General features: G+C 52.0%; 2 protein-coding genes across 2 annotated transcripts in view; both read right to left on the bottom strand.

Moving 5' to 3' along the window:
* Positions 1-16,430, bottom strand: part of OSBP2 (oxysterol binding protein 2) — a 142,959-nt gene extending 126,529 nt beyond the window's left edge. The window contains 3 exon segments of the mRNA XM_068412791.1: positions 8,500-8,577; positions 16,123-16,247; positions 16,249-16,430. Coding sequence (XP_068268892.1) covers positions 8,500-8,577; positions 16,123-16,247; positions 16,249-16,398 — 353 coding nt within the window. The 5' untranslated portion in view covers positions 16,399-16,430.
* Positions 16,431-20,570: 4,140 nt separating this feature from the next.
* On the bottom strand, positions 20,571-25,974 carry IQCD (IQ motif containing D). Its single transcript, XM_068412963.1, has 4 exons — positions 25,282-25,974; positions 23,882-24,115; positions 22,106-22,177; positions 20,571-20,864 (listed from the first exon to the last, which is right to left on the bottom strand). The coding sequence occupies exons 1-4, from the start codon at positions 25,972-25,974 to the stop codon at positions 20,571-20,573; spliced, it is 1,293 nt and encodes a 430-aa protein (XP_068269064.1).
* Positions 25,975-27,556: the final 1,582 nt, after the last annotated feature.

The following is a 27,556-nucleotide window of genomic DNA, read 5'->3' as shown; positions in this document are numbered from 1 at the left end:
GATACGTACCCAGCTGCAAAGCCTGTACGGTTGCATAGACATATTTCTTCCTCTATTTTAAGGCCTAGGTAAAAGAAGACAAAGCTAAACCTTCACATTTAAAACCCGATCTAACTGTTGCTCCTCAGCCCCTGGCTGTGAACTCCTCAGTTCAGCTGCTGCCTCCCTACAGGTTTATGTTCGGTACAGCGTGAAGGCTGGTTTCTAGGTGCGCACCCAGCGCAGATCTGGAGAGAGGCTCATTCGGTTGCATCTTCTCACCACACACCACGAGCAGCTGCTTCTGCTCAAGGCAGCAGACAACAGCAACTTCCAAGGCCTCCTGCAACCACTCAGAAACTTTACTCCATGGCAAAGTATGTGTTCTGCTCTACAACCAGCATTTTAGGTAGCAATTACCTGTTCTTCACCGAGCTCAGCGGACGCAGCTGCCCGCCCTCCTGGACAGATTCAAGTCGCTGGGTAGTGGGCACAAAACTGCTACCCAAGTCTGAGCAGAAGGAGGGAGCATGAACTTGAAAACTGAAAGCGACACTTACGTATACAAGGCACCTCCACAATCTCCGTTATCTATGAAATGATCAGATTATTCTTCAAGGACGCACTCCTGAGGAGGGCAGAGGTTGGCAATCCAGCAAACAGCAATTTTTTTTCCATAAGAACAGATGGAACAGAGAGGAGAAAATGCAAGCAGGCACCTAAAACATGCCCACAAAGTAAGTGTGTGGGGCAGCGTGACACAATGTAAGGTCTTTCCCGTTCCTTATGACACTACCCAAAAAAATAAAAAAAAATTTGGCCACTGGAGAGGCCAAGAGCTTTTTTAAAAATAGGAATCGAGAGTTAACTGCTTACTGGCCCGTGATTCAGACTAGCAGATCTCTTGGATCAAATCCTGAAGATGCCAAAGTGACCTTGGCCAACCACTTCTGGACAGACCTGGCACATCTCAGCTGCCTCCCCTGCACAATGGAATGCCCAAAGCAAGGCTTTCAGCCTTGGTGCCTCGAGAGCTCTTCCTGAACAGTTACATTTTCATTACCATCAGCCTCCTTCGATGAACACAGAAAAAAAGTTACAATGGTTAGAGCAAGGTATTAAATTTAGGGTTTAGGTATAGATATGATTTATGCATATATATGGTACAATTAATTTATAATGTATCATAGATTGTACTGTATCATCAGTAATATATTGTATTATTCTATGTAATTTATATTGTATCAAATAATTTGTGACAAAACTCCAAAATAACAAGCAAGCACCACAGGAGACTGCGTTACTGTATTTACCTTCACAAAGTAAATGCCAGAAAGACCATCAGACTGCTCCTGGCACTGGGGCCACCACCCTGGCTGGCACACAGGAATGTACAAACACACAGAGCACGTATAGGTGCTTCCAGAAGTTTGTCTTGGGGATCCGAGCCATGCCAATGCCCTGCCTTGGGAGCAGTGTTCAGGGGCTACAGGTTTTCTGCAAAAATCCTGTGGATATTGACTGTGGGTAACCAGGAAGAGTTAAATGGCCAAGAGGGAAGGCCAAGGCAGTGGCCTGCGCAAGGGATGGCTCTCGCACGCAGACAGGGATGAGTTACAGCTTTAAGCCAATTTCCCAACTGCTCAAACCAGACTTTCAGTGTTATTTTAGTGTACTGTGCTGCAAGAAAACTTCTGTGGTGCAACAAGATGCTTGAGCACAGCCAGAGACCTGTCCTCCGCTCTCACCAGCTCTGGTTCCAGTCAAGCCCAGGGACTCCTGTCCCAGACAGCACCTCACAGGACACCTTCTCCAGAAGAATCAGCTGCCGTCCCATCCCTCTCCTCCACCCAGGCAAGGTTCACAGCCATAAAGCGGCACCAGGACTTTAAGTCACTACCTGTCACTTCAGCAGCCACTTTGGGAAGCCAAGGGACTCCCAAAGCAGCCTGCTGTACCCACACCATGAAGACAAACGATCAATTAATGAGCAAAACCCCATCTTGCACAAGCAAGCGCTTTGCTCGGCCGGGCGACCCACCCCAGCCCACCCAGCTCAGGCTCTCGGGAGGCAGAAGGGGTTTGCCGGCAGGTCCCAAAGCCCCACTGCAGGTCCAGTCCATGGTGCTTCATAAAGGGCATTAAAAACCTCCGTCCCCGAGTGCCCGAGAGCTCGTGTCCAGCAGCTCCCATCAAAGGGACAGGGCTGGGAACAGTTTATTTTTAGACCTCAGCCTCAGCAGCATTCATTTCTGTACGAGACGCATCAAACGCTTACCTTCTCTAAGCCTGCTGCCTCTGCCTCTCTAAAAATTTCAAAATTAGACTGCTTGAGACAGAATAAAAAGATTTCTGTTTGCTAATTAGGGCAATTTAAACTGGACGAAGCACACGAAGAGCTAACACACACAGGGGCAACCCCCGGTTCCTTTGCCAGCGCAGAAAAAAACAAACGTGAAAACAGAAAAAGCAGAAAGCTACTTGCCACGTGCCTTAACAGCTCTCAGCGTGTGGATACACGCTCCCCCAGGATGTTTTGAGATTACGTTTGAAAACAAATGGTGACAAGTCCAGCTCAGCACCAGAAGGAAACCAGCGCTCTGAAGCTTTTCCACAGCTTTACGTCTTCTCCAGCCAACAGAAGAGAGAAGAATCCTGTTGTGTAGCTTTGAAGTACCATATATCGAAGACTAAACATTTATACGAAAGCATTAAGGCAGGCCCTAAACAAGAAAGGCCAAACTTGGTCTAAAAGCCTCTGTCTACATACATGTCTCCCTCCATGTAAGCGAGTCCAAGGTGGTGCCGGCAGGACGGTGACATGTCCCATGTCTTTCTAGCAGCTGCTAGGAAGGACACTGACCCCGTGGTCAGTAATTCTGTGATTCATCCTGTACAGAGCCACCAAACCTCTCTCTGTTTTCTCCCATCACCAACCACAGCAAAAACATTTTAGGGTGAAAGACAGTTTTGCAACACCGGGCAAAGCCCCAAAGCCCACCACGTCCCAACAGGTAGGTCCCACAACAACAGGCTTGGCTCTTGCATTTCAGACTGTTCTCCTTCCGTCTCACAAAGATACACTCAGAGGGATAAAAGGCAGCGGTCCCCGACGCACACTGCAAGCTAAATATCAGTAATTCACATGCAACTCTTGCATCTCCTCTAAAGGCTCCTAGAGTTTCACCTTGGAAAGCAGAGAGGGTTTTTTGATGCAAGACTTAGAATCATGGAATCGTTTTGGTTGGAAAGGACCTTTAAGGTCATCGAGTCCAGCCGTTAACCCAGCACTGCCAAGGCCACCACTAACCCGTGTCCCTCAGCACCACTTGATGCACTGTGGATTATTTTCTTAAAGCAATTCCTACCGAGCACCTTTACTGATGCAGCAGAAAGGAGGCACGTGCTCACCTAACAACATTTTCTCCATCTAGTTTTCTGCACATCTTTGGCTCCAACCCCAGCAAGACAATGCGGGACCTGAAGCCATGGACACCCTGCTGCCAACCACAACGCAAGGGATCGATCCCAGGTTTGGACAGCACAAAAGTCTGATCAACACCACCTTATCCCCCAGCCTTGTCAGGGCAGGGAATATGTTTAAAGACATTCCTGCAGGTGATATGGGGCTTTACTGTAACACACACCTCGTGGGTTATTAGCACTTGGTTAGTTGTATATAAAATCAACAGTGGTTCCATAAATAAACCACGATTTGTAAATTAAAAATACACCTATTGTTAACAGTGGAGTTTACTCACGACACATGGGACAACAGGCTTGCTAGATTTAACTTATTTATTTTACAAGGCAAATGAAAAACAGCAAAAATATTTAAAGAATGATGTGTTGAATGCAAGACAAAAATATAATTCCCTCCATACCCGTGACAACGCCCTGCTTCAGGGTAACGCCTGCTACGGTTAGAAGCCAGCTTGCTATTGGCGTTTAAGCGAGATACTTTACAAATTCTTCCTTCCTAAAACTACACAAATTGTAAATCTTTATCATGGAAAGGCCTCAGACCAAGTTCACAACAGCATTAAAACCACACTACGTTAAAGATGGTGCAGCTCCTGCTCCCATCGCAACCACCCAGCCCTCCCCGGGCACAGCACAGAGGAAAGCCCCACCGCCCCGCTCCCAGCGCCCCACTGCACGGGCGTCCCTGCCTCTCTGCACCATACGTAGGGATTCTTCCCTAAAACTCTCCGTGCCCCATCTACGCTGATGGCAGAATTTGACTCTCACATCATTAAGCCTGTTACAGGTATCGTGCACTTGGAAATCAAATGCAAAAACGCTGATGAAATCAGCCTCGTTCCCACGGCACGTGCTCTATGCTGTCTCTAAAGCAGGGGATGACAGGGAATAGATTAACCTGTAACGTTCCCAAAGCAGAGAACATCGGCTATGGGCAGCCAGAGAGGTATTTAATTACTGCACTGTCAAGGCAGCTTAGGGCTGCAGATGTGAAGGAGAATTCAATGCAATCTTGTAATTACAGACCTTCTCTGTGCTGAGATACAGTGCTGCATCGTCCAAAGGCACTTGGAAGTGACACACAGGGCTTGGTGCCTACAGGCTGTAAGGAGGAAAAAATTGGCTTATTACAGGGCAACAAAGGACGACTTTCTAGACCTCTGCAAGTAAACTTCCAAGGAGCTTGCATCCATAGGTTTTCCACTTCATAGCAGAGGTCTTTACTGCTTTTCTTGTGCAGTAAAAGAAAGGGACCAGAGAGGAAGCGGTAGATGCCTCACCCAGTGCACACCTGAAGTTTACCTACATAAAAACGCAAGCTCCTGCTCCTTCCCCTCCAAGGGCAGCATCACAGCCGGGACGGACGAGAGACTGCACAGGCAAAAGCAAACAGGTAAGAAAAGATTACAATTTCTCTCTTTCATCTACTAAGCAAACCCCACTCCTAAAGGGATCAGAAACCCAGCCAGGTCTTTACCTCCCCAAGCGTCCCAGCAGAACACTGTTTATTCTCAGCTTTAACTAATAAAACCATGATATACCAGTAAAGCATCACTTAATCACATCATAAATCTCAGACACGCATTTGTATTTGCTCGCCAATCCTCAGGCTGCCCCAGTGTCAGGCAGAAGTCCTTCCTTCAATTTAGGGGCCAACTTATAACTTTAGAGAATAAAACCGTATTGATTTTTTCAGAAAAGTCACACAGCCACAAGCGGTGCAGGGACTGAGCACCGGAAGGGCTGGATGGGTAACGCTGGCTTTCACAAAGCCAACCTCTCCACACTATGAAAAAATCCACTTCAGAAGCGGCACAGAGCGCACGGTGAGACTGCATTGTTTGAGCTGTGCTGAAAGCTCCCGTGTCCCGGCTCCTCACTAAAGCAGCTTTTCACATTTATAAGCGGATCCTGCTCACATCCAAACGCGAGGCACGGAAGAGCCCCAGACTGCACGGGACGTATCCTGCAGCCCGTCCCTCCCCACCTGCCCTGGCCCTGACATGACTCTCGCCCACAGGGCAAGAGGAGCAGGTACAACCCAAGGACCAGAAAGATGGAGTAAACCACTGGTTATCTGTACACAGGCCCCGGTCAGCTCTTCTCACGTCATGTTCGGAGACATCCCCACGCAGCTCTTCCCATCAGGCGCTCTGCCGACGCAGCTCTCCTGCCCTCCCCAAAGCCAGCACCCAGCTATGTCTGCCTGTCCCCGACACTGGCACTGGAACATGAAACAGGAGGAAAAAAAAGAGAATAAATGAGGGTCTTGTGCCGTGAACCTCCTGTAGTAGGAACGATGTGGGGTGCCATGAAAGTGAGGGAGTCTGTGAAACAGCCCGAAGTGTCCAGACACAGGAATCACTGCGGCTCCCCCGGCACTGCCAGGGCAAGCCATAGATGTGCCATGGCTTCTCTTCATCCTCCATCAGTATCCAGAGAGCTGAAGGCACACTGATCAAGTTCTAAGCGTTAGAAACCAACTAATGACAGGGTGGTACATTCACTGAGGTTGGAAGGCACCTTGGGAGCCCTCAGGTCCAACCTGAGCAACCAGGAGCAAGCAAATCAGGTTGCTCAGGACCTCGTCTAGCCACAGCTTGAATATCATCAAGAGTTTCCTCCTCCCTCCCTCCAGACCCCTGTCCCAGTATTTGGCCACCACCCCCAGTGAAAACACATTTCCCTGTGGCCCTGTGGGATTTCCCATGCTCTGGTATGGGCCTGTTGCCTCATCCTGCCCCGAGCCCCCCGAGCAGAGCCTGGCTCCGTCCTCTCCACACCCTCCCACCACGTAGCGGTGGGCAGCACTAAGGTGTGTCCCTGCTGAGCGCATCCACATCCCTCCACCACCCCAGCCTCGTGCTGGGGAGCCCCAAACCCAACCCAGAGCCCAAATAGGCCCCCCCAGAGCTGAGGAGAGGGGATGGTCCCTTCCCTCGACGCGCTGGCTGCACTTCTGCTAACACAGCCAAAGAGACAGCTGACCTCTGAGGGCTCCTTGTCTCCTCGTCGTCCACCTGGACTCCGCAGGGGCTCTTCTGCAAAGCTGCTTTCTAGCCAGCTACCCCAGGGCAGGGCTTGTGTTCACCTCTGCCGAACACCACGAGGTTCCCATCATCCCGTTTCTCCAGCCTGCCACGGTCTCTCTGAAATCCAGACCCGCCTTCTGACATAGCAACCTCGCTGCTCCTTTCAGTATCGGCCACAGACCGGCTGCGAGTGCACTCACCCATTAATAAAGACATCATAAAGCAAATACCGTGACTAATGTGGTGTAATCTTATCATGTCTACGAAAAAATAAAATCAAATTATAGGTTCAAACACTGCACACTAACAAATGCCAAGCTGCACAGTACTCCTAACCAGCCCTTGACAGGATATGGCTACTGTGAGCATCAGCACTCCACCAGCTGCAGACGGGGCTCCTACGTGCTGTCTCAGGACAATGAGAGCACCACCCAGCTCGGCAGCGCGAGCTGACAGCGGGCCGTGCACGCTCAGTGCACATTACACAGGATTAAGATGACTGTCGCCTTTTGTACCATTGCAAAATGACTTTTGGTCTGAGTACTCTCTTCCCTCCCGCTTACAACAATTACATCCCAGGAGAGATTCAAAGCTGGGGAGCCTGCAGCAGTCTCTCACCAACACAGACTACAGAGAGACACGACTAATAAGGAAAGGAAAAACTGGCTGCATAAAATAAAGTCATGTATTAGTTTCACCTGCCCACGCACTATAAACCTGCAGTAGTTTCTGCTCCACAAGCTCTGCTGGGGAACGCTTCAGTGGTAACTCGTGAACAATAATACACAGCATCCAGCTTCAGTCACAGTGACACACACACTGGGAAACAGCAACGCCTGAAGGACTTGGTCTTTTGAAGCTAAAGGATGGGGCTTCTGAAATACACAGCCCTGACACCCAGCCATGCAACACCGCCTGAGCCCTCACGTCCAGATGCCTCCAAAAGGGACTTCAAACCAAAGCCTGAAACAACTTCATTAACAGTTAATGAGCTGCAGACATAGGTGGCACCCCGCACCTTGACAGGCTGGAGAGCTGGGCCCGTGCAAACCCCATGAAGTTCAACAAGGCCAAGTGCAAGGTCCTGCAGGTGGGTCAGGGCAATCCCAAGCACAAACACAGGCTGGGCGGAGAATGGACTGAGAGCAGCCCTGAGGAGAAGGACTTGGGGGTGATGGGTGACGAGAAGCTCACCATGAGCCGGCAACGTGCGCTCACAGCCCAGAAGGCCAACCGTGTCCTGGGCTGCATCCCCAGCAGCGTGGGCAGCAGGGCGAGGGAGGGGATTCTGCCCCTCTGCTCCGCTGTCCTGAGACCCCCCCTGCAGTGCTGCATCCAGCTCTGGGGGCACCAACACAAGAAGGACACGGACCTGTTGGAGCGAGTCCAGAGGAGGCCACGGAGATGCTCAGAGGGCTGGAGCCCCTCTGCTCTGGAGACAGGCTGAGAGAGCTGGGGCTGTTCATCTTGGAGAAGAGAAGGCTCCGGGGAGACCTTCTAGCACCTTCCAGTACCTGAAGGGGCTACAGGAAAGCTGGAGAGGGGCTTTTTACAAGGGCGTGGAGTGACAGGACGAGGGGGAACGGTTTTAAACTGAAAGAGGGGAGATTGAGATGAGATCTGAGGAAGAAATTCTTTGCTGTGAGGGTGGTGAGACCCTGGCCCAGGTTGCCCAGAGAAGCTGTGTCTGCCCCCTCCCTGGCAGTGTTCAAGGCCAGGTTGGATGGGGCTTGGAGCAACCTGGTCTGGTGGAAGGTGTCCCTGCCCGTGGCAGGGGGATGGAACTGGATGGGCTTTAAGGTCCCTTCCAATCCAAACCAGTCTGTGATTCTATGACCTTCTGCACATCACCTCCACATTTTTAAGACAAAAAGGCGCTTATTTAATCACGTACTTCCCACTCATGCACAATCCAGCTGGAGATATGGGGCACATCTCTGTCCTACTGGCACAAGCACATCTCACTCACCCCTGCCATTCTGGAGCCAAATACACCCAAACTCACCCTGTCTTCTGAACTGGGACCGGTGTATTTTTCACACGTTTCCAAGAAGAGCCAGCACTCCTGACAGTTGCAGAAGACCTGAAAAAAAAAGTTTGTGGAACCAGCCCTGTGCATTTCACAGAAAAAAAAAAGAGAAACTTCAAAAATCGTGAAGATTCACAGAACTGGCGAATTAGCTGCCATGGATATTTTCTGTTGTGACAAATACTCTAATTCTGCATCCGGATGAGTGACAGACACAGAGCACCAAGTCAGCTGGGAAATGGCCAACATCGCACTTACAGCCGCAGGGAGCATCACTGAAGAAATGAAGGAAGAAACACAAACGCGTGACCCCGCAACAGGAGGTCAAGCGTCTTCCCAAAGGAGCTTTGCTGCCCAGCCAGGGTTCCTGCTGCAAGCCCCTGTTAGCACAGCTGGCAGCAGAAAGCAGCAGTTTGCTGTTCTTTAAAAGGCCACGCAGCCACAGTATTTAGGTACCCACACCAATCAACAAGCCTAAAGTAAGAAGGTCTTATGCATATGAGCAGTAGGTGTGAAAGACAACATTTCCCTGCTCTGTTCCATATAAAGTGCTTAGCAGAAACCCACTCTAGCTGTTAATAATAGATTTAAAATCACTGCTATGTGGTAAAGGAGGAAAAGAGAAAGGCACAGACTCCCACCACACCGTATTTATCATCACATGCGCTGCAGAAGCTGCTTCAAACTGCTACGTGTGCCCAGACAGCGCTCTTCATCGAGAGAGAGCTGGAGAATTAAGACTATTTTTAGGGAATGAAGGACCTCCCCCTCAGTCACTGTAGGGACATACATCTATCCAGTTGTGATTTGAAAGCAGAAATATCCTTGAAGGGTTAGATAAAGGATCAAAAAAACACCAAAATACAGGGAAGTTGATAGAAATACAGCTCTGCCCAGATCAGTGTGAAAGGAGGGACCGCTGGATGCGGGGCAAACGCGTGACAAGTCGTTCCTAACCCGCCTGCGAGCCAGTCGATACTGCTGACACTGCAAACACGTCACCGCTGCCATGTAAGCACCCTGAACTGCACGGCAGAACCTGCAAGCAGCAACAAACCCAGCGGTTCAGCAACGTCGTACAGTGACGAGCCACATCACCCGGTGACGGCAGGAGGCCGGGACGCCCGCGAGCAACAAGGCACATTTCAACCCAGCGCTGCCAGGAGCCCGTGCTCGCAAAGGGGACGTGAATCGTATCAGCGCCTGGAACGGGACCAAGGAGGAGATGTGTTCTGCTTTTATCCCAGGGCTGCCACCGCCAATCGAATCATGCCACTGGCCCTGGTACCACGCTTTCAATTTGCATCGTTAATGCTGAAGTTGATTCGTACGTAGCCTGAAGGCTTGGCACTGGCGGCCTCCTCCTGCACACGCGCCTGTGTGAGTCAGCAACCGCTGACCCAACAGCAACGAGCACATCCAGCTTTAACCCCGCCTGCCCAGCCTGCAGTCGTCAGAGAAATATTAAGTAATACATTATTAAACAAGCTTTTTGACTGAAACCAAACAAAGGCTGATATAAAATGTAGAAAGATCCCTGCCAAAGTGCCACAGGAATGATTAAAATAATTGAACAGCGTAATGAAGACCTGAAGGGAAATTTAACACCTCCAGCTGGCTCGGGTTTTGAAGCACTGCCCTATTTAGGGGACAAACCTCCAGGATGTCACAGCACCGCGAGCTGCCTGCCCTCCAGATAGCACGCTGGGACAACTCACATTTCAGGGTGACGACCGGAGTTGTTGGTCATCAACACTAGATCTGAAGAGACCTACAAGAAGCAACGGGCTCTGTGTACTTCAGTTACCTAAAACTACCCAGATAAGTTACTGCTGCAACGCAATTCATACGTAAGCACAAAGAAGCTGGACAGCCTGACTTGCTGCAACATAAAAATCAACTTACAGATAGTTAAAGTCCAAGTCATTCAGAAGCGCGTTACAGTGCTCTAAACACTGCACGTTGCACTGATCGAAACCTCCTCTTCAGGAGGAAATCAGGGAAGTTAAAAGGGTCACTGCAAGGAAAAACACCGCAGGTTTCTCACATTACTTCTGACAAGGAAGATCAGCTCCTGCACCACTGACTCACTGTGGGTACGGAGGATGACAGACCATGCAAGCACAAATTTAAACCTGTAATTGGAGCAAAAGAAGTCAGAACTGAATAGATGTTACCCTGGAAAAAAGACAAGCATAGGAGCTACAGCCAAAAGGCAGGTGATGCCTGTCACCTCTGTGTGCCTGGACAAGAGGAGACAGCCGTGTCGCTCCTCCAGCGCACCCGGCAGCACGCACCGACAAGGCCAACCCAAAGGGTGACAACAATTTCTCAGAGGTGAGCAAAGCCACCGCTGTCACGAAGCAGCAGCCAGCCCACACAAACCCTCAGCTACAAAAGGCAGAGCTGAGCAGCAGCTACCAGCAACGTGTGGGAGAAAGGCAGGGCTGGAGCAGTGACCTTCCCTGCTCTCGCAGGGGACAACGGAGGCAAAGGTGTAACTACCCCTACGTGTTCTCCAGAAACAAAAGCTGGAACATTTGACACCAGAAATGGGTGACAGGCATCTTACTCTCCCATAAACATCTGAGCAGCTGAGCCCATAAATATGCTTCATACCTGCAAGCAGCCCCAGGAACTAAAACTGCAGCGTGAGTGACGCTACCTGAACGTTCACCATGCGACCGACCTCGAGACAGCCACGCAGGCTGCAGCCACACTGCACAAAACCAGAAGGCACTGCCCCTCTCAAACCTGAGCTCTGCACAAGCCAAGCCGGCTACTTCTGCTACAATTTGATCAAATGAAGCACTTGGGCCAATATACTCGATTTAAGATTATATGGGTGGAAATAAGGCATCAAGACAGTTCCTAGCTCTTGTTGGCAGTTTGCAACCAGCAAACAGAACCAGGCACAATACTACAACCAAAGGAACAGATACTAAAATCCTCACACAGCGCTAATCACCAGGCCATGGTGAAAACACCCTTAAGGACTAAGATCTGCGTCTCCTGCCCTCCTGCAGCGTCAGCAGCAGTTGCTGTTTGGAGTCAAGCAAGCCCGACCCCGACGGCAGCACTAAACTGGGAGCGGAGCAATCAAGCCTGCCACAAGCAGCCCAACGAGCATCGCTCACCCCACACCCAGCAGCACTCGAGGGCTGCTGACACACCGTGTCCCCAGCTACAAAGCACAGGAGTGTCCTCAAAAATGGGCAAACGATGAACAACGATCAACAGCAAAGCACCATATGGGTAAAGCAAGCGTCATGTGAAAACAAGATGACGGGGAACGCGAATTGTTAAAACGCTGTTTAAAAACAAGTAGCTCAAAGTCACCGTGCAGCTACAGGGCCCGGCGTGCTCCAGCACCCCAAGGATGACAAACAGTCCAGGACATTCAGCTACCTCGGTGTCTGCGGAGGGACGAGCTGTTATAAAAAGCGTTCTAGGATACCTCTCTCCTCATTTTATTACGTACAAGCTAAATGTAAGGACACACTCTCCCCTCCGAGTGTGGTCCAACACTGGAAGAGGGGCCCAGAGAGGCTGTGTAGTCTCATACTTCAGAGACATTCAAACCTCAGCAGCTCAAGGCCCTAAGCAACCTCATCAGGTGGCTCCACGTTGAGCAGGGGTCAGACCAGAAGCTCCCAGAGGTCTTCTCTGGAAGCCCTCCATTCCTCCACGACTCCAGTATCAGGAGCAGTTTTCAAGCTCCTGCCTGAACAAACCGCCTCAGCGTTCAGCTGGAGTGTCAGTACAAGAAACAGGACAAAAACCCCTCCGGGTCACACTCAAGACCTTACAACGCTAACCAAGAATTAACTGCTGGATAAACAAGGCTAGCAAGGAATGCTGCTCTGGGAAGCACAGCTTTTCCAGGGAACCCAGCTGCCCATGCCCTCCACCTTCGCAGGATGATGCAGACAAGGCAGATAAACTGCCCCAGGCACCCATCATTCCTCGGAGAGCAGAGCCGGCAAGGGGAGCTAAGGCTGGTGAGAAGCCTTTCACTTCACAATGACCACATCACACACAGCATGAAATGTTTTTTCCTTCTCCATTTGGCACGGCTCTGTTACATCCAGTGACCACAGAACGTACTGCTGAAGGCTCTTCAGCCACCTAACCTACGAATAACAGACTATGGACCAAACCCACAGAGGTGACAACATGAAACTTGAGAAAGCTGCTTGGAGATGATGACACTCATCCGGAGCATCACTCACAAGAGCCAATGTCAATCTTTGATGAATTAATACTTACCTAAAGATCCTCTCTAATCTCCTTGAAAACACTTATCTGTTCAAGGTGATTAGATGCTCCTGTACAGACACACTAATTATAGATAATGATAAATCTGTAAGTGGCAGCCTGCCAGAGCAGTTTAGAAAGAGAGTTTTGATCATCAGCGAGTTAAGTAGACTAGTTGTGCCGTGCTTAAACTGCCTCCAACACGGGCATCACCTCTGTGATGTAGATTTCCAAGTCAGCCAGAAAACTTGGTCAAAAAACAACCTAAGAATGACAATCAAAGGCAATTAAAATGGTCCAATTATCCTGCTGTGCAACTCTTGGAAGTTCCTAAACCAGAGGAGGGTACCGCAGAGGAAATCCTCAAGAATTACTCAGCTGTTACCATTTTCCACAGGTTCAGAGTAGGGAATACGAACCGAAAGCACACGTCCTGCAGGGAAGCTTCGCTGGCAGCAAGACTTGATGTCTTCATAGATTTCGCAACGATACAGGTGGCTTTAAAATACTCCATTTGGAAAGAATGCTCTAATTAGAAGCTTTAATTCAGCAAACTGTCCCTGTGAAACCAACCAGGCAGAAAACAAGCGTTGCACCTGGCTGCCTGAGAGAACCCCACCGAGCAGCTCATGCCGGATGGCACCGCGCCCACCCACGCACCACCACCACGGCAGCTCCCAAGAGGCCGCGCAAGATTGTAAGAGCTCAACTCTACAAACAAAAAACCTACCAGGAATCACCACTCAGTAACATGACAGCCTGTTTTTTGGGTTTTTTTGGGGTTTTTTGTTTTGTTTTGTTTTTTTAAGTTAAACAGCAAGCAGAGCAGGAAATTCAAATAAAACGAAAAGCTTCAATCTGAAATTAAACCAATACACACAAGGAGGCCACCTGGACATCACAGTGCAGATTTTCCAATTAAGATGACTTTCAGCACACAAGCAAAACGCAGTTTCCATCGAGCTAGTCCCGAGTAGTCAACAGCTAAATCATCCAGGTTGTGCGTCAGGGCAACCACCTTCCAAACTCAAGTTACAAAGGCGTCACAAGCCACGGAGACAAGGAGAGCACAGCAATTCACCTGCAAGGGCATGATTTAACCTGCAAAGCCTTTAGCAGCAAGGGCAGAAAAAGAAAATTCTGGCAGGAATCTTCAGAGCCAGGCTGAGCACAAAGACCCAGCACAAAATGAGACACGTGGCAAGAATAGCAAGAGACCTTTATACAAGCTATTTCTTAAATTCTCTGCATAAAAGTCAAACAAGCAGCAGTTCACATGTTGCCCAGCAGTCTCCTCACATAGAGGAGGGCAATGAAAATGCACAGCCTGATACCTGGAGCCTCCTTGCTGCTGTCAGCCAGAGTAAAATAAAAACGCCAGTTTAACCCCAGACTGTCCCACAGGAGCGCTCTGCCATCAGCAATTCAAGCTGACACTCGATGGGTCAGCGTGGACGCTATTTAAGAGCGTTGGTTTTGAAGAGTATCATGGAGGGTTTTTTTTCCATTTAAGAAAAACTTTACCACAAGTTCTATACTGTATTTTTGTACTCCTGACTCACAACCAATTAAACTCAGCTCTCATCAAGGCCAACGATGAAAAGGCAGCACAAAACCCGTCAGCATCACCAAGCAGCTGCTGCAGGTCTGCACTGGCTGAAAGCTCCACAAAGTAATGCAGTTTCAACTCCTTCACACGCTGCTCAGAATAATTTCCTTGGGTATTTTTGTTTGTTGTTTCAGCCCAAAACAGATCAAACTGTCTTAAAATAAGCCCAGTCGTTCCAACCTAAAATAATTGTTGAAGAAAACCACTTGTTTGCTCATGACAGACTTGGCATCAATACAGAAGAAAAAAAATATTCTGACATGGTTACAAGTGGAGCGTTAAACTTCAACGACCTTTTCAGGCCACACAGCTCTGCTGGTCCAGATCTGGACGAGTTAAGGAGCGTAAGCACACCAGAAAGGACTGCAGGTAAATTAGCTGAATTACTGAGAGAGAACTACATTCTCATGGGGGTGTTTGTTACAGAGCATTTTTGTTTGGCTTGAGTTTGGGGATATTGGGGGGCAGTTAAACAACTTCAAGTAGACAAACACACCATTGAACTTCTGACCTGTTACCTGCCGTGGTTCAACCTCAGGACCCAGACCTCTCTTTAAAGCTGGAGGAGTTAATATTAACACCTGGCAGTGAGCTGAAGCTCCAGGGTCTGCCTCAGGCTACATGTCATCAGCTGCAGCAGAGAGGAAATCGGAAGATGAACTTTGTGTCAGGAGGAAAAACAGCTTTTGCGCAGCCTGTACAGAGAAGTCCTCGCTCACAGGGTTTAGTACGTTAAAGATGTATTATTTTACAAAGCTCTAAGCATCTTCAATATCCAGGATGGTTTCTACATTCTGAAATACAGCCAACATTTACTCCACAATACTGAAGGTGACAGAGCACTTGTGTGCCAAGTGACAAGAATAAACACAATCCTTCCTCAAGGATAAGGACACCAAAATCCTACAACATCCATACGTTCCTATTTTAACCACTCCACTGATACAAGAAACACAAGAGAACCTACTAAGGCGGCATCACTTTGGATCAAACACTGCAATCACTGGTGTCTGGGTCCGATACCCTCCTCACCGAAACTGCAGCCCGCCTGTATAAAAACCATCCCATCAGACAGCAAAGCCAGGCTTCTGAGTCACGACTGAGTCTGTAGCTTTCTTGCTTCCCCCCCAGCACAGCCCCCCCGGGCACACCGGCCCAGGCCATCCTCTCCCCGCGGACACGGCCGCTGCCCTCGCCGTGGCACGCACGGCTGCTGGGGACATTTCCAGCCTCTGGTCTCCTGCCTGGCAAAAAAAAAAAACAAAAGGCAGCAGAAGCAGGTTACAGACACACATCAATTTTAAGCGAGAAGGGTTTTTTTGTGTTAGAAGGGTTATGATTTGGGCTTTAAGGTGCAGGAGGCGGCGGAGGGATGGGAGATCCAGGGGCGGCCGAGCCACGCGTCCCGGCCCGCACCCCTGCACCGGACCCCGCCGCAGCATTAAAAGATGAAAATGCGAGTTTTGCTTTGAAAGAGGAAAAAAAACCCCTCAGTGAAACGAAGGGGTGTTCGCTCTGCAAAAGCGCGGGCCCCGCGGAGCGCTCCCCGCCGCTCGGCCCCCGCCACCGCGGGCACCTGCCCGGGCCTGGCGGGGCCGGCCCACCCCGGGGGCGGCACCGGGCAGCCGGTACCGGGCAGCCGGAGGACACCGCGCCCCGCAGCCGCGGCAGGCCCGGCCCGGGCCGAGCGGCCACCGGTACCGGCCGGTTCCCCCCCACCCCCTCTCCGGTACCTGTAGTAGCTGAGGAGCCCGTTGCTGAGCACGAACCAGCGGCGCTGGTAGCCCTTCAGGTAGTTGGTCCACTTGAAGAGCCAACCCTTGTAGGTGTCGGAGCCCGGGGCGGCGGGCGGCCCCCCCCGCCGGTCCCCCGCCGCCGCCCCGGCCCCCCGGCTCCGCGCTCATGGCCGGTAGCTCGTGGCAGGCCAAGCAGGGGACGGCGCTGAGGAGGGACACCAGCCCGCGGGTGCTGCTGTTGCCGCCGCCGCACAGCGCGGCCGCCTTCCCCATAGACCCCGCGGCTCCGCTCTGCTCCCGCCGCCCCGCTCGGCTCCGCCGGGCACCGGCGCGGGGGCGGCGCCGCGGCCACGTGACGCGGGGGGGGGGGGGGGGGGGGGGGGGGAGAGGCACGTGAGGTGGCGGCGCGGGCGCCCCCTGGCGGCGGGGCGGGAAGAGCCTGGCCCCCCCCTTTCTCCCCCCCCCGCCATTTTGACCCCCGCCGCCATTTCGCGGCCCCGCCGACACGGGGGGGTTCGTGGGGACCCCTCCGTTACAGCCGGGCTGCGGGGGTGACAGAGCGGCTGATGCCTTGGCGGAGTGTGGGAGAAAGCTCCGGAGAGTGTGAGGGGGTTTATGCAGCCACAGGCGGGACCCCAGCGCTGTGGCCCGAGGAGCCCCACAGCCTGCCATGGTTGTGCCATTGCTCCAACGCCCCTCTCTAAAAACACAGGAAAAACCCACTGTTAATCCCAGAATCCCAGAGTGGTTGGGGCTGGAAGGGACCTCTGGAGATCATCCAGTCCAACCCCTGCCAAAGCAGGGTCACCCAGAGCACGTTGCACAGGGTCATGTCCAGGCGGGTTTGAATATCTCCAGAGAAGGAGACTCCCCCCCTCCCTGGGCAGCCTGTGCCAGGGCTCTGGCACCCTCACAGTGAAGAAGTTTTTCCTCATATTCAGATGGAACTTCCCGTGTTTCAGTCTGTGCCCGTTGCCCCTTGTCCTGGCGCTGGGCACCACTGAGAAGAGTCTGGCCCCATCCCCTTGACACCCACCCCTGAGGTATCTGTAAGCATTGATAAGATCCCCCCTCAGTCTGCTCTTCTCCAGCTGAACAGCCCCAGCTCCCTCAGCCTCTCCTCGTAGCAGAGATGCTCCAGCCCTCTGACCATCTCCGTACCCTCCACTGGACTCTCTCCAGTAGCTCCTTGTCTGTCTTGAACTGGGGGGCCCAGAACTGCACACAGTGACTCCAGGTGTGGCCTCACCAGGGCAGTGTAGAGGGGGAGGAGAACCTCCCTTGACCTGCTGCCCACATTCTTCCTCACACACCCCAGGACACCATTGGCCTTCCTGGCCCCGAGGGCACGTTGTTGGCTCATGGGGAGCTTGATGTCCCCCAGAACTCCCAGGTCCTTCTCTGCAGAGCTGCTTTACAGCAGGTCACCCCCAGCCTGTACTGGTGCAAACGCGCTTTTAGGAAGAGGATGACTCGAGGAAGGACACAAACCAACAAGCAAACATTGAAAGCCCACGAGATCACTACATGAGCACGCATGGAGCAGAGGGGCATCAGGAGGGCAGCAGTGCCAGGTCTGTCACAGCTCACATAAAAATCCTTCTTGGTGCCACCTGCCCAGTCGGGAGGAAAAGCCCCGTCCCCCTCACCTGCTTCCCCCCACCAGCCCACAGTCCTGGGTTACATTTGAGGGGGAACCCTCCCCACGGTGAGCCCAGCGGTGTCCCACGGGGACCTGCAGCAAATGCCCTGCCAGGAGTCCCCGCGTCCACTGAGGCCCGTTCCCTTCGCACCCCCACCCTCCCAGCCCCGAGGGATCGCCTGTCTCTGATCTCTCTAATCCCCCCTGATCCCCCTGATCGCATTACTGCTGGCCCATCACCTGCACGTGCACCTCTGCCTGCTCGCTCATGGCAGCCCTGCCAGCACAGGGCAGCCCAAACCGGGAGCTCCTGCCAGCCTCATCGGGGTCTCACAGGGTCCTCACAGGCTGTGGCACAGACCATGAATGTGACCCTGGGACCGGCCATCTCTATCTTGGGTGACAGATGGGCCATGGACTCGTTGCAGTGCTGCTGCGCTGGAAGGGGGAGCAGGCAAGGTGGCACAAGGCCCATGGGGAGCCCCACAGCACTTAAGGGGTTCCAGCAGGCTGGCAGCAAGCAGCGAGGAAAGGTCTCATAAACAAGTGGCATCAGCACTGAGTGGGCAGTTTGAGGCTGAGCAGGGAGATGCCAGGCTGGGGCTGGAAGTGCGATGAGCAGCAACAGGCTGAGGTGGGGGTGAAGGGGCTCCCCCAGCCCCTGACGCCATCCCTGGAGACATCTCCAATGAGCATACTTGGCTCCAAGCCTGAGGATCTGGGCTAGGCAGCTCTGTGGGTGAAGAAAGAAGTAGGCAAACTCCAGCCACTGCTCTGGACAGAGCTTCTTCTGCCCCCCTGAAGGTAGCTGAGTGCTTCCTCCCATTCTAAGGAGACGCCCCTGAGAGTCCTTCAGCCATGAGCATCAGCAACTCTGGCACTAGCAGACACTGAGGCAGCTCTAAGGGCAAGTCCTATGTCTGGAAAGAGTCTGAGAGTACTTTGGACTCCAAAGGCTGGTATACTCCCATCAGAAGGTGTTCTCAGTCTGGCACCCAGCTGAACACCTCTCCAGATAGGCTTTGACACCTGGACGCAACATCTGGAGGCTTTAGACAAACTCTGAGACAGGGAGGCATCAAGATCAGTGTCCAACTGCCCTTGCAACACCCCAACATCCTCTAATCTAAAAGCATGCCCAGACCTTCTTTTGCCAGGAACTCGGGGGCTGTGAGTGTTTGTGAACTGAAGCCTCCCTAGAGATGAAACATCCCTCTTGATGTAAGTACACCCCAGACTACCCACATGGGTACCAACATCTGGAAGTCTCCATGGATCCTGGCATCTCTTGGGGCTGCAAACAAGGAAAGACACCTCTTCTGGCCATGTCAGAGGACAGAGGGGCCTCGTCTGATCCTGAATCTCACATCCTTGTGATTCTTCAGTGATTCCAGCATGCACTTGGGGTCGTGCCCTGCAGTGGATTGGACATAGGAGGGTAAAAATCCTGCAATGTGTATTGAGTGTGCTATGGACACATCACACTGATCCTGTGGCTTTTAACCAAATAAAGCGTCAAAGACAAATCTGTCAGGTCCTTGTGTTCGGTACTTGGGGGGCTGCTGTGGGATCTCCCCCTCACAGTGAGCTCAGCCCTTGAACATCTCCAGTCGCTCTCTGTCCTTAGCAAAATGGGCCCCTTAGGTGGTAAAAAGCACCTCAGCCCTTTTGCTATAGGTGCCCATTTATGAACAGAAGCAGAGGGGCAGACCAGGACCGGGGCCTGGTGGCTGTTTGGGCTTTGCAGCCAGCGTCACTGCCCTCTCCGGGGAAGAGAGGCTGCAAGGAAGGGCTGCTGAAGTCGGGAGCGAAGAAATGTCCCTGGGAGCCTGGATCCAAAATGCTGATTGCTCCCAGCCTTGTTAAATGCAAATAATACGTGAGAGGAAGTGCCCGGGCCTTTATGGTAAGATGTGGCAGCCTAGTTTCCCAAGAAAATTAAATAAATAAGATGTAGTGCACTGTGTGTGACTGTAGCCATGCCCAATTTCAGCCCAAGTGGGCAGAGGAGTAAGGAGCTCCATGGTATGAACTTGCTACATGGCTACTGAAAATGGGAGGGCAGAGGAGGAAATAAAAACACTTGACTCATGCGCCTGTGAAAGGGAAAGGCTGCAGCGTGCTCTCGGGGCATTAGAGACTGGAGAATCCAGAGGAAAGCATGCTGTCACAACAGGGATCTACATTAAACAGGGCACAGTTTGCTGCTTGGCTTTGGGGGAGACCTGTGGGGTTGGGAGCAGGGCAGGGGCTGGGCTGGGCCACATCCCACCCCTCACATGGCCCCTGCCGAAAAACGCAAACTGCCAGGGGTGATGCCCAGTCAGGGTTTATGTCCCTTCTGTCCCTGATAAGCAATGGTGCTGCAGCTTCCTCCTGCAGAAAGGGACGTGGTCTCTCAAATCCACACAAGGAGAAACGCTGTCAGATGAAGAGCCTCACCCGGCCTCCAGGAATGATTTTATTGCCACCTTCAGCAAGAACAGAACAGAGCCCTGACACACGAGCAATGTAAGGGCAAAGAGACTCAAGCCAGGGAGACAAGGCAGGAGCCTGCACTCCTGGCCCAGTCCCTTCATCAGGAGACATCCTCCTCCTTGCAGAAGTAGCAAAGCCAAAGCTATGAGAGACATGTCTTCACGCTGCTGCTTCGATACACTGCAACTATGAGAGGCAGCCGCAGCCATAGAGAGCTCGGGCCTTAATGCAAATGCTCTCTCAAACCTAATGCCTTTATCTGGAAGAGTTCAGTCCCAGCAGAGTCAGCAGCTTTGCCAGGAGGAAGAAGAATAGATTTTGTGCTTTATTTCTTGGTCTTCTTGCCCTTGCCCTTGCCCTTGCCCTTGTCCTTCTTCTTCTTTCTTTTTGGCTTGAAGAGACGCCGGACCAAGTAGCCTCTCCAGAAGGCCTGGATGCAGGTGGCAGCACGGGTCTTGTTGGCCAACTCCTTCAAAGCCTCCTCCTTCTTAATCTGGCATATCCTGCGCTCCTCCTCAATCTGGGAATACTCCTGCAGAAGCACTGCACGTTTCTCTGTCAGCAGGGACTTCTGGGCCTTCTCCATGGCATAGGCAGCAGAAACCTCCTCATACTCAGCCTAGCAAGACAGAAGATTGGCAGGTACAGCATTTTTGAGGGCATTCAGCAGCTCCTCCCTTTACTTCCCTAGATAAGGGTTCATAAACTCATCCCAAATCCAGGCAGAACCATGACTGGGAGCTGAGCTGAGCCTTTTCAGGGACACTCAAAAGGAGGCATGTGCCCAGTACCCAGGGAATTTCGTGAGATGCCAGGTCCTACTATCTTCATGCTCCTCTGAAGAATACCCCCATAATTCTCTCTGTGTTGCAAACAGCATCCACCCTGCGCTGGGAACTCTGACCAGGTAACACACACGCAGGTCACAGCCCCTCCTACAGATGCTCTGGGCAAAAGGACGTACCGGTGCCGTTCGGGTACGGCTGAGCCTGAGCCAACAGCTTTGCTAAGAAGCCACTCAGCTGAGTGGCACTGGAGCCCAGCTAATACGCTGTCCACTGTTGGGAGCATCAGAAGAGCCAGACCACGTCAGCCTGGAAAAGGCCAAGGACAGGCAGTTTTGATGTGTTACTGCACTTCCAAGCTCAGCAGCAGTTTATCCCTTTCCTAACGCCTTCAAGAAAACCACGCAGAGGTGGAAGATTAGGGGATCCAGCAGTGGGGTTGTGCGTCTGCCTTAGCAAGTTCTGCCCCAAACCTGCCCTGATGTGGTGCTCCAGCCACCCAGCAAGCAGGAAACTGCAATCATCACATTGTTAAACACCTGACAATGGAGGGTCATTGCTTACAATTAGCAGCCAGCTTCTAGGCCCCTCCCTACGTTTTGCTTTCTTAGTAATCCAGCAGCTTTTATCCATCTTCATAAATAGGGCTGGAACAGGAAAGCAAGTAGGACCTTCTCAGAGCTGAGGTGGGGGGTGCTGATGTGATTCTCGAGACATCTCTTGAGGGGGCCAGCAGAAACAGAAGCATGATTTGGACACCAGACAGGGCCAACAGGATTGAGGATTGAAGCAAAATGAAAATCCTGTTCCCTAGCATCAGGTGGGCATGTCTGACAGAACCTGGCAACCCATTTGCCCTCAAATACTGTGAGATTTAGCAGCGGGTGTAACTTCTTTTAAAGTCAGAGCAGCAGAGAACTCCTGAACAAGGCAGGGGAAAGATACCTTTCCTTCTAAAGCCTGTACTTCTGGATGGAAAACTGCCCCTCACTTCCACAGCCACCTGGATTCCTTGGACAGGAATCTACCTGAACATGTCACCTTATGGGACAGCAAAGCACATTAAAGAGGATACCTGTTTTTCTTCCATGTCTGTTTCATATTTCTGGATCCAGTTCCCAATTTCCGTCTCTCCTCTGCACTTCCTCTGAAACACAAAACAACATAGGTTCCTTGCAGGCACCTGAAGCCTGGTAAAAAGTAGCCTGAGTTAGAAAACAGTGTAGCTGTGAGCCCCAGCATCATTATATTTGAGTATAGTGCCTTGTCCTCGTGGCAAACTTCCTTCAGCTGACACATACTTTGTTTGCCCTGGTTTGAGGATTCTCCTGGGACATTCCCTGAGGCCAAAAGGGCCTTATTTGGTTTACAGCATGGAGCTCCGTGAGGGCTGAGGATTGAAACGCCTCTGAAAGGTGTGTTCTGCAGTAGGAAATGAACATGTCTGATGGAATGTGGAAAGTCATGGACAAACTGGGGCAACCACCCTAAAACTGAAGCTATAGAGAACTGCTAAACATGAAAGCAAGATGCAAAGTACTCAAAAGATGGAGCCTTTTAAAACAAAGAGGTGTTTCTAGCTGTAAAACAGTTTAACAGTGGCTATACTGCAGCATAACCAGGTACAGGCAGTTTAACCCAAGCTGCTGAATTTGTGCTCCGTGGAATCATCAAAAGAAAGACCAGCTACAGCCCATCACAAGTGCCACACGATTTCCTGTATGACACTGACCCAGGAGGTCCCAAGGGCTCCCAGGCCATCGTGAGGTCAGACCTCAGCTATTTAGACCAGAACTACAATCTTGGGCCACGTGGGGCTAGAGGACATGCTAAGGAGGGGGAAAGGAGACCGCTGTGGTCAGTGAATCTCGATCTGCCTAAGCACTAGAATGAGCTGAGCAACTCAACGAACATTGCAGGGGCCTGCAGCCTCAGAAGAAACTGCCTGATAAAGCCACCTCATTAACAGAGGTATAAATGGGTGGATTTGGGATTTTGTACTGTGGCTCTAACTTGTCAGTGCCCAGCCCCGCTGCCACTTTGCTTTACATCGTCCAGTGCAAGAGTGAGAGATGCCCCATTACCCATGTGTGCTGTCCTGCCCGTGGGAGGCCAGTGCTTGTTTGGAGTAAATACCAAGCAGGAGCAAAATGAGGGGAAAAAATGTTCCTTTTCCAGTCGCAGATTCTCCCTGTGCCCTGTGTCACCAGCGTGTTCTGCTCAGGGCAGAGCTGTTGATGCTGAGGCCTGAGCCTGCCTGCTGCTCCTGTTTCCTCCTCCTGTATCTGCTCAGCGCTGTGATAAATCACACATTTCCCCCTCTTTCAACTCAACCCGACTCCTTGGCTTGTGTCTTCAGCAAAGTGCCAGACAGAGTAGGAACTGCTTAGCTCCCAAGATGAGCAGCACTCAACCCTGAATACTATAATCAACTCCAAAAGATGGTTTTATACACAGTCAACATTATGTTTGCTCTGCTTACCCCACACCAAATCCCTTCTCAACATATGCCTTGCCTGTTTTGCTGTAGCCTGGCTGCTCCACGCTCTGACTAGAGCCCAGCCTCTCTAGCGTGCAGTGTCACAGTGCTGTGTAGAGGTGTTTTCAGAGCTAAGTCAGCAGGCAGGAGGAGGACCTGTGAGCAGGCTACTTCCCTGCTGTCGCTAAAGGGTTGCTTTCCACTGGAATCAGCAGAGCATGAGGACAGAGCAGGTATATTCTGACAAAGAGCATGTGCATCCTGCCAGCAACTAGCAGGAACCAAGTCATTACTCGCAGCAGCCAGCAGCCAGACCTGACAGCACTACAAAAGCTTTTAAATCTCCTGTTCTAGAGCTCTCCTCCTGTTTACCTTTCTGAGAGCCAGCTCTGATACTCGATGCTCCTGTACAAGGGTATTGAGTTGTGCTTCTAGCTGCTGAATGTCCTGCTGTAGCCTGGCACACCTGGCTTGGGAGGCTTGCAGCTCCTCTTCTTGCTGTTTTTCTCCTTCCTGCTTGATATGCTGGATGGCAGCCTTGCAGTTTTTGGTCAGATCTTGTATGCTGGTTTTGAGGTCTTTGATCACATTGTCCTTCTTGTGAATCTAAACCCAGAAAACAAGAGAAAGAAATACCACGGAGAAATGCCAGTGAGGCATACGGTGGGCAGGAGAAGTAAGGCACCCTTGCAAAGGTGGAGGAGATCTAAGAAGAGACCCCACTGCTCTGGTAGTGACAGAGACCTGCCACTGCTGGCTGAGGGAACAGAGTTAGATTTACACAAGGTGCTTTGGAAACCTGTGGAGCGAGCCCTGTGGCTCCCTCGAGCTTTGGATCAGGCTCAGAGCGACTGTCTGGGGGACGCAGCTGAGTGTGCTGCCTGCAAGAGAAATCCTCAGCTGGGAGCAGTGAAACAGATTTATTCATGACGCCCTGGACAAGCTGCCAAACTGCACATAAAAATCTCAAGTGTCTCAATTCCCAGATCTCCAAGGAGCAGATGGAATGGGGAAAGCAGGCCCTTGTCTCCGTTAGCACCATTCAGAGCAGCGAGCGCGTGACAAAACCTTCCCCTCCGAGCCCTCATGCAGGAAGGAGAAAGAAAAGCATAGGTATAAAACAAAGGATTGCTTGTCAGGAGTTCAGGGGCTTGGATGCTGGCACAGCCCACGGCCTCACAGAGCGAGCCTGGGAAATGCCCATTCGTTTGTCCGCACGTCAGTTGCCTTCACTGAAAAAAATGAAGAATTCGTATAATTGCATATTAATCACAAATGCTTTCAGGCACTTAGTATCACAGAGTTGGAAGTCACAAAAATGTTGGTTTTAAGCAAGAGTGAAGGCAGAGCAGATATTAAAAATGGATTTTAATTAGAGCAATCTCTGCCTGGAATGACTTTTCATCATTTCACCAGCAGTGAACGAAGCCTCGCGCTGGCAGCTGACATTGTAGCCCTGCCAAAACACTACTGCAGCAATTTGTGCCTGTCCTGCATCTCCCTTTTAAACTCAGTGACTTGTGTCATTCAAGTAGGCTGGTGAAAACAGGTTCAAAACATTCCAAATTCAAGTTTAAAAAAAATCAAGCATGCAATAAGCATTTTTCATTATATTTTGCAATGAAAATAGTATCTTTAAATTTAGGATCTGGTTTAGAAATCATTTCTGGAACTTCCTCTTTAGAATCTGCAGGAAAGGGATCCGTTTTTAGCTTACCGAAGTTTTGCCTCAGTAATGCTTTGCTGAAAACCATATTCCCACAACATCATACCTCCTCCTCTTGAGTCTGGATTGCTGCTGCCAGTTCTGCCTGTAAAGCTGTGATCGCTTCATTGTTTTTCTTAATCTGGAGGGAGATGTCTTCCATGAACTGAATCTGTTCTTCCTCTTTCATGGGACTAGTCAGAAGTCTCTCAAGCATGAAGTTCCTGAACTCCCCAAAGGCTTTGATAAACGCTTCAGCTGGTGACTGACTCTCCCAGGCCCTGCGTTTCAGAGCCTGGTAACGCAAAGGGTTGGCCAGCAAGAGCCTCAGGACATCTCTCACAGAACGTTTCAGGCATTGCTCTAGCAAGCAGAGACAGTCCCGTTGTTCCTCAGCTCCCATGGTGTCCCCTTCTTCAGAGCTGGCGAGCAGGTGCTGCATTTCATTTGAAAGCTTTTGGTGCTCGATCAGGTTGTTTGTGATCTCAGTTCCCAGCATGTCAGCAAGCCTATCCAGAGAGCCAATAATATGTGGGATCAAACTGCTCAGCTTCAGCTTAGCTATCGTCTCATCCAAGACAGTTATGATTCTTTCTGTCTCCACGCTATCAAGTTTTAACTGACGTGGGTCTAACATCTTCATGGCATCTAATGTGATCGTTGCCTTCTCTGGAGTTGCCATGCCCTTCACCAGGGACTTGTTTCTTTGCTTCACATCCTGAGATGATACTTGGCACACAGCTGGATCCCGTGTTGCCATGGCTTCTGTTAAACACTTGTGAGTTGAGTGTTTTGAGGTCTAGAAGGAGCACAACATCTACACAGGGCGAGACTCAGTCAGAGAACATCTCTGCTGCTTCTGTCACTTAATCTTCTTTCCCGGATTTTATCTCTAAAAGAAAAATGTAGTGACAGCATTAGAGAAACAACGTAATTTGGGATAAGGTAGGAGTTTCAGATTACACCAGAGCTCTCTCTGGGTCTGAGCACAGGGTCAGCACATGGGATCGTGCATCAGAACTGGTCTCTATCCCAGACAGGCTGTTAAACGCCCACCGGAAGAAAACTAGCAGACTCCTGGTTTTGAAGGGTGGTGAAGAGAAAGCTCCCAACTGCTTCTAAGCAGCAGCAGAGGTAGAGGCATGGATTGCAGCTCTGCAGTCCCGAGAGGTGTGTGCAGAAGGGCTTGCAGGTCCCTGGGGCCACCTTGGAGTGAAGGGCAGGGTAAAACACCCACCTCCATCCTTCCAGGCCTGGCACTGCCAGAGGGACGAGGGGGCAGAGGGGATCTGGGCGCCTGGAGGGGCTGCGCTGGTGGGGACAAGGGCAGGAGGAGGGGGCAGGGAGGGGGCTGGGGGCAGCTGTGGGTGGGAGGCTGGCAGGGAGCGAAGGGGTCTCCTCCGTGTGGGTCTGGGGGTGCCAGGGGAACCCAGGGATCTCCCGGCTGTGGGAGAGTCAGAGGCTGGGGGGGGGATTCCGGGTGGGGGGATTCCGGGGGGGGGGACGGACCCCCGTGTGAGGGTCAGGAGGCCGGGTGGGCCCGGGGGAGGAGGATCCTGGGGGGCGCCTGAGGAGAGGCCCGGGGCTGGGGGGATCCCGGGGGCTGGGGGTATCTCGGGGTCCCGTCCCCGTGGTGCCGCTCCCACGCTGCCTCGGTCCCTGCCGCGGTTGCTCGGCAACCCAAGCGGGGGGCGGGGCCTCTCCCTACAGCCTATCGCGATCGGCTCCTGCCGCGCCTCCTGCGGCGCCCGCACCTCAGCGTCCCCGCTCGCTTGATGGGCAGCGCCGCTGTCCAATGAGAAGCTCCGCGGCGGCGAGCGGCGGTGAGGGCGGGTGAGCCGCCATCTTGGCGGCCGCGGGCCCGGGGGGAGCGGGGAGGAGAGGGGCGGGGAGCGGCGGGGGGGGAGTGCGGGTCTGCGGGGAGGGCGGCTCCTGCTCCGGTTTGTAACAGCTGTGTAGTAGAGAAGAGGCATCCCGAGCAGTGTGTGCTCGCAGCAGCGGTCCTTCTGCGCTCCCCAGCCGTGCATTCCTGAGAGCCCTGAAAATAAGCAGGAAAATAAACTTTATACCCCGCCGAGATCAAATCTCCCAGGCCCTGGTCAGTCGTGAAAGAGCAAAAATGAAGTAGGGGGAGTGCGTCCATGAGTCAGTGCACAGGAGCGCTGAGGGGCTGGCTGTGCTCCCGGGCAGGCGGAAGGGCCTGCCAGCCGCCCGCCGGAGGTGGGGGGCGGCCGCGGCACCCACCGGGCGTGACACGGAGCCTCGGCCGCGGGCCCTGCCGAGGGGAGCGTGCGGAAGGGCAGGCACGCCGTGCTGAGGTACCCTCCGAGGACGCTGCGTGT

Source organism: Nyctibius grandis, chromosome 14 (assembly GCF_013368605.1).
Source record: "Nyctibius grandis isolate bNycGra1 chromosome 14, bNycGra1.pri, whole genome shotgun sequence".
Lineage (NCBI taxonomy): Eukaryota > Metazoa > Chordata > Aves > Nyctibiiformes > Nyctibiidae > Nyctibius > Nyctibius grandis.
Note: the sequence above shows the minus strand (reverse complement) of the source record. Positions and strands in the feature narration are given on the sequence as shown.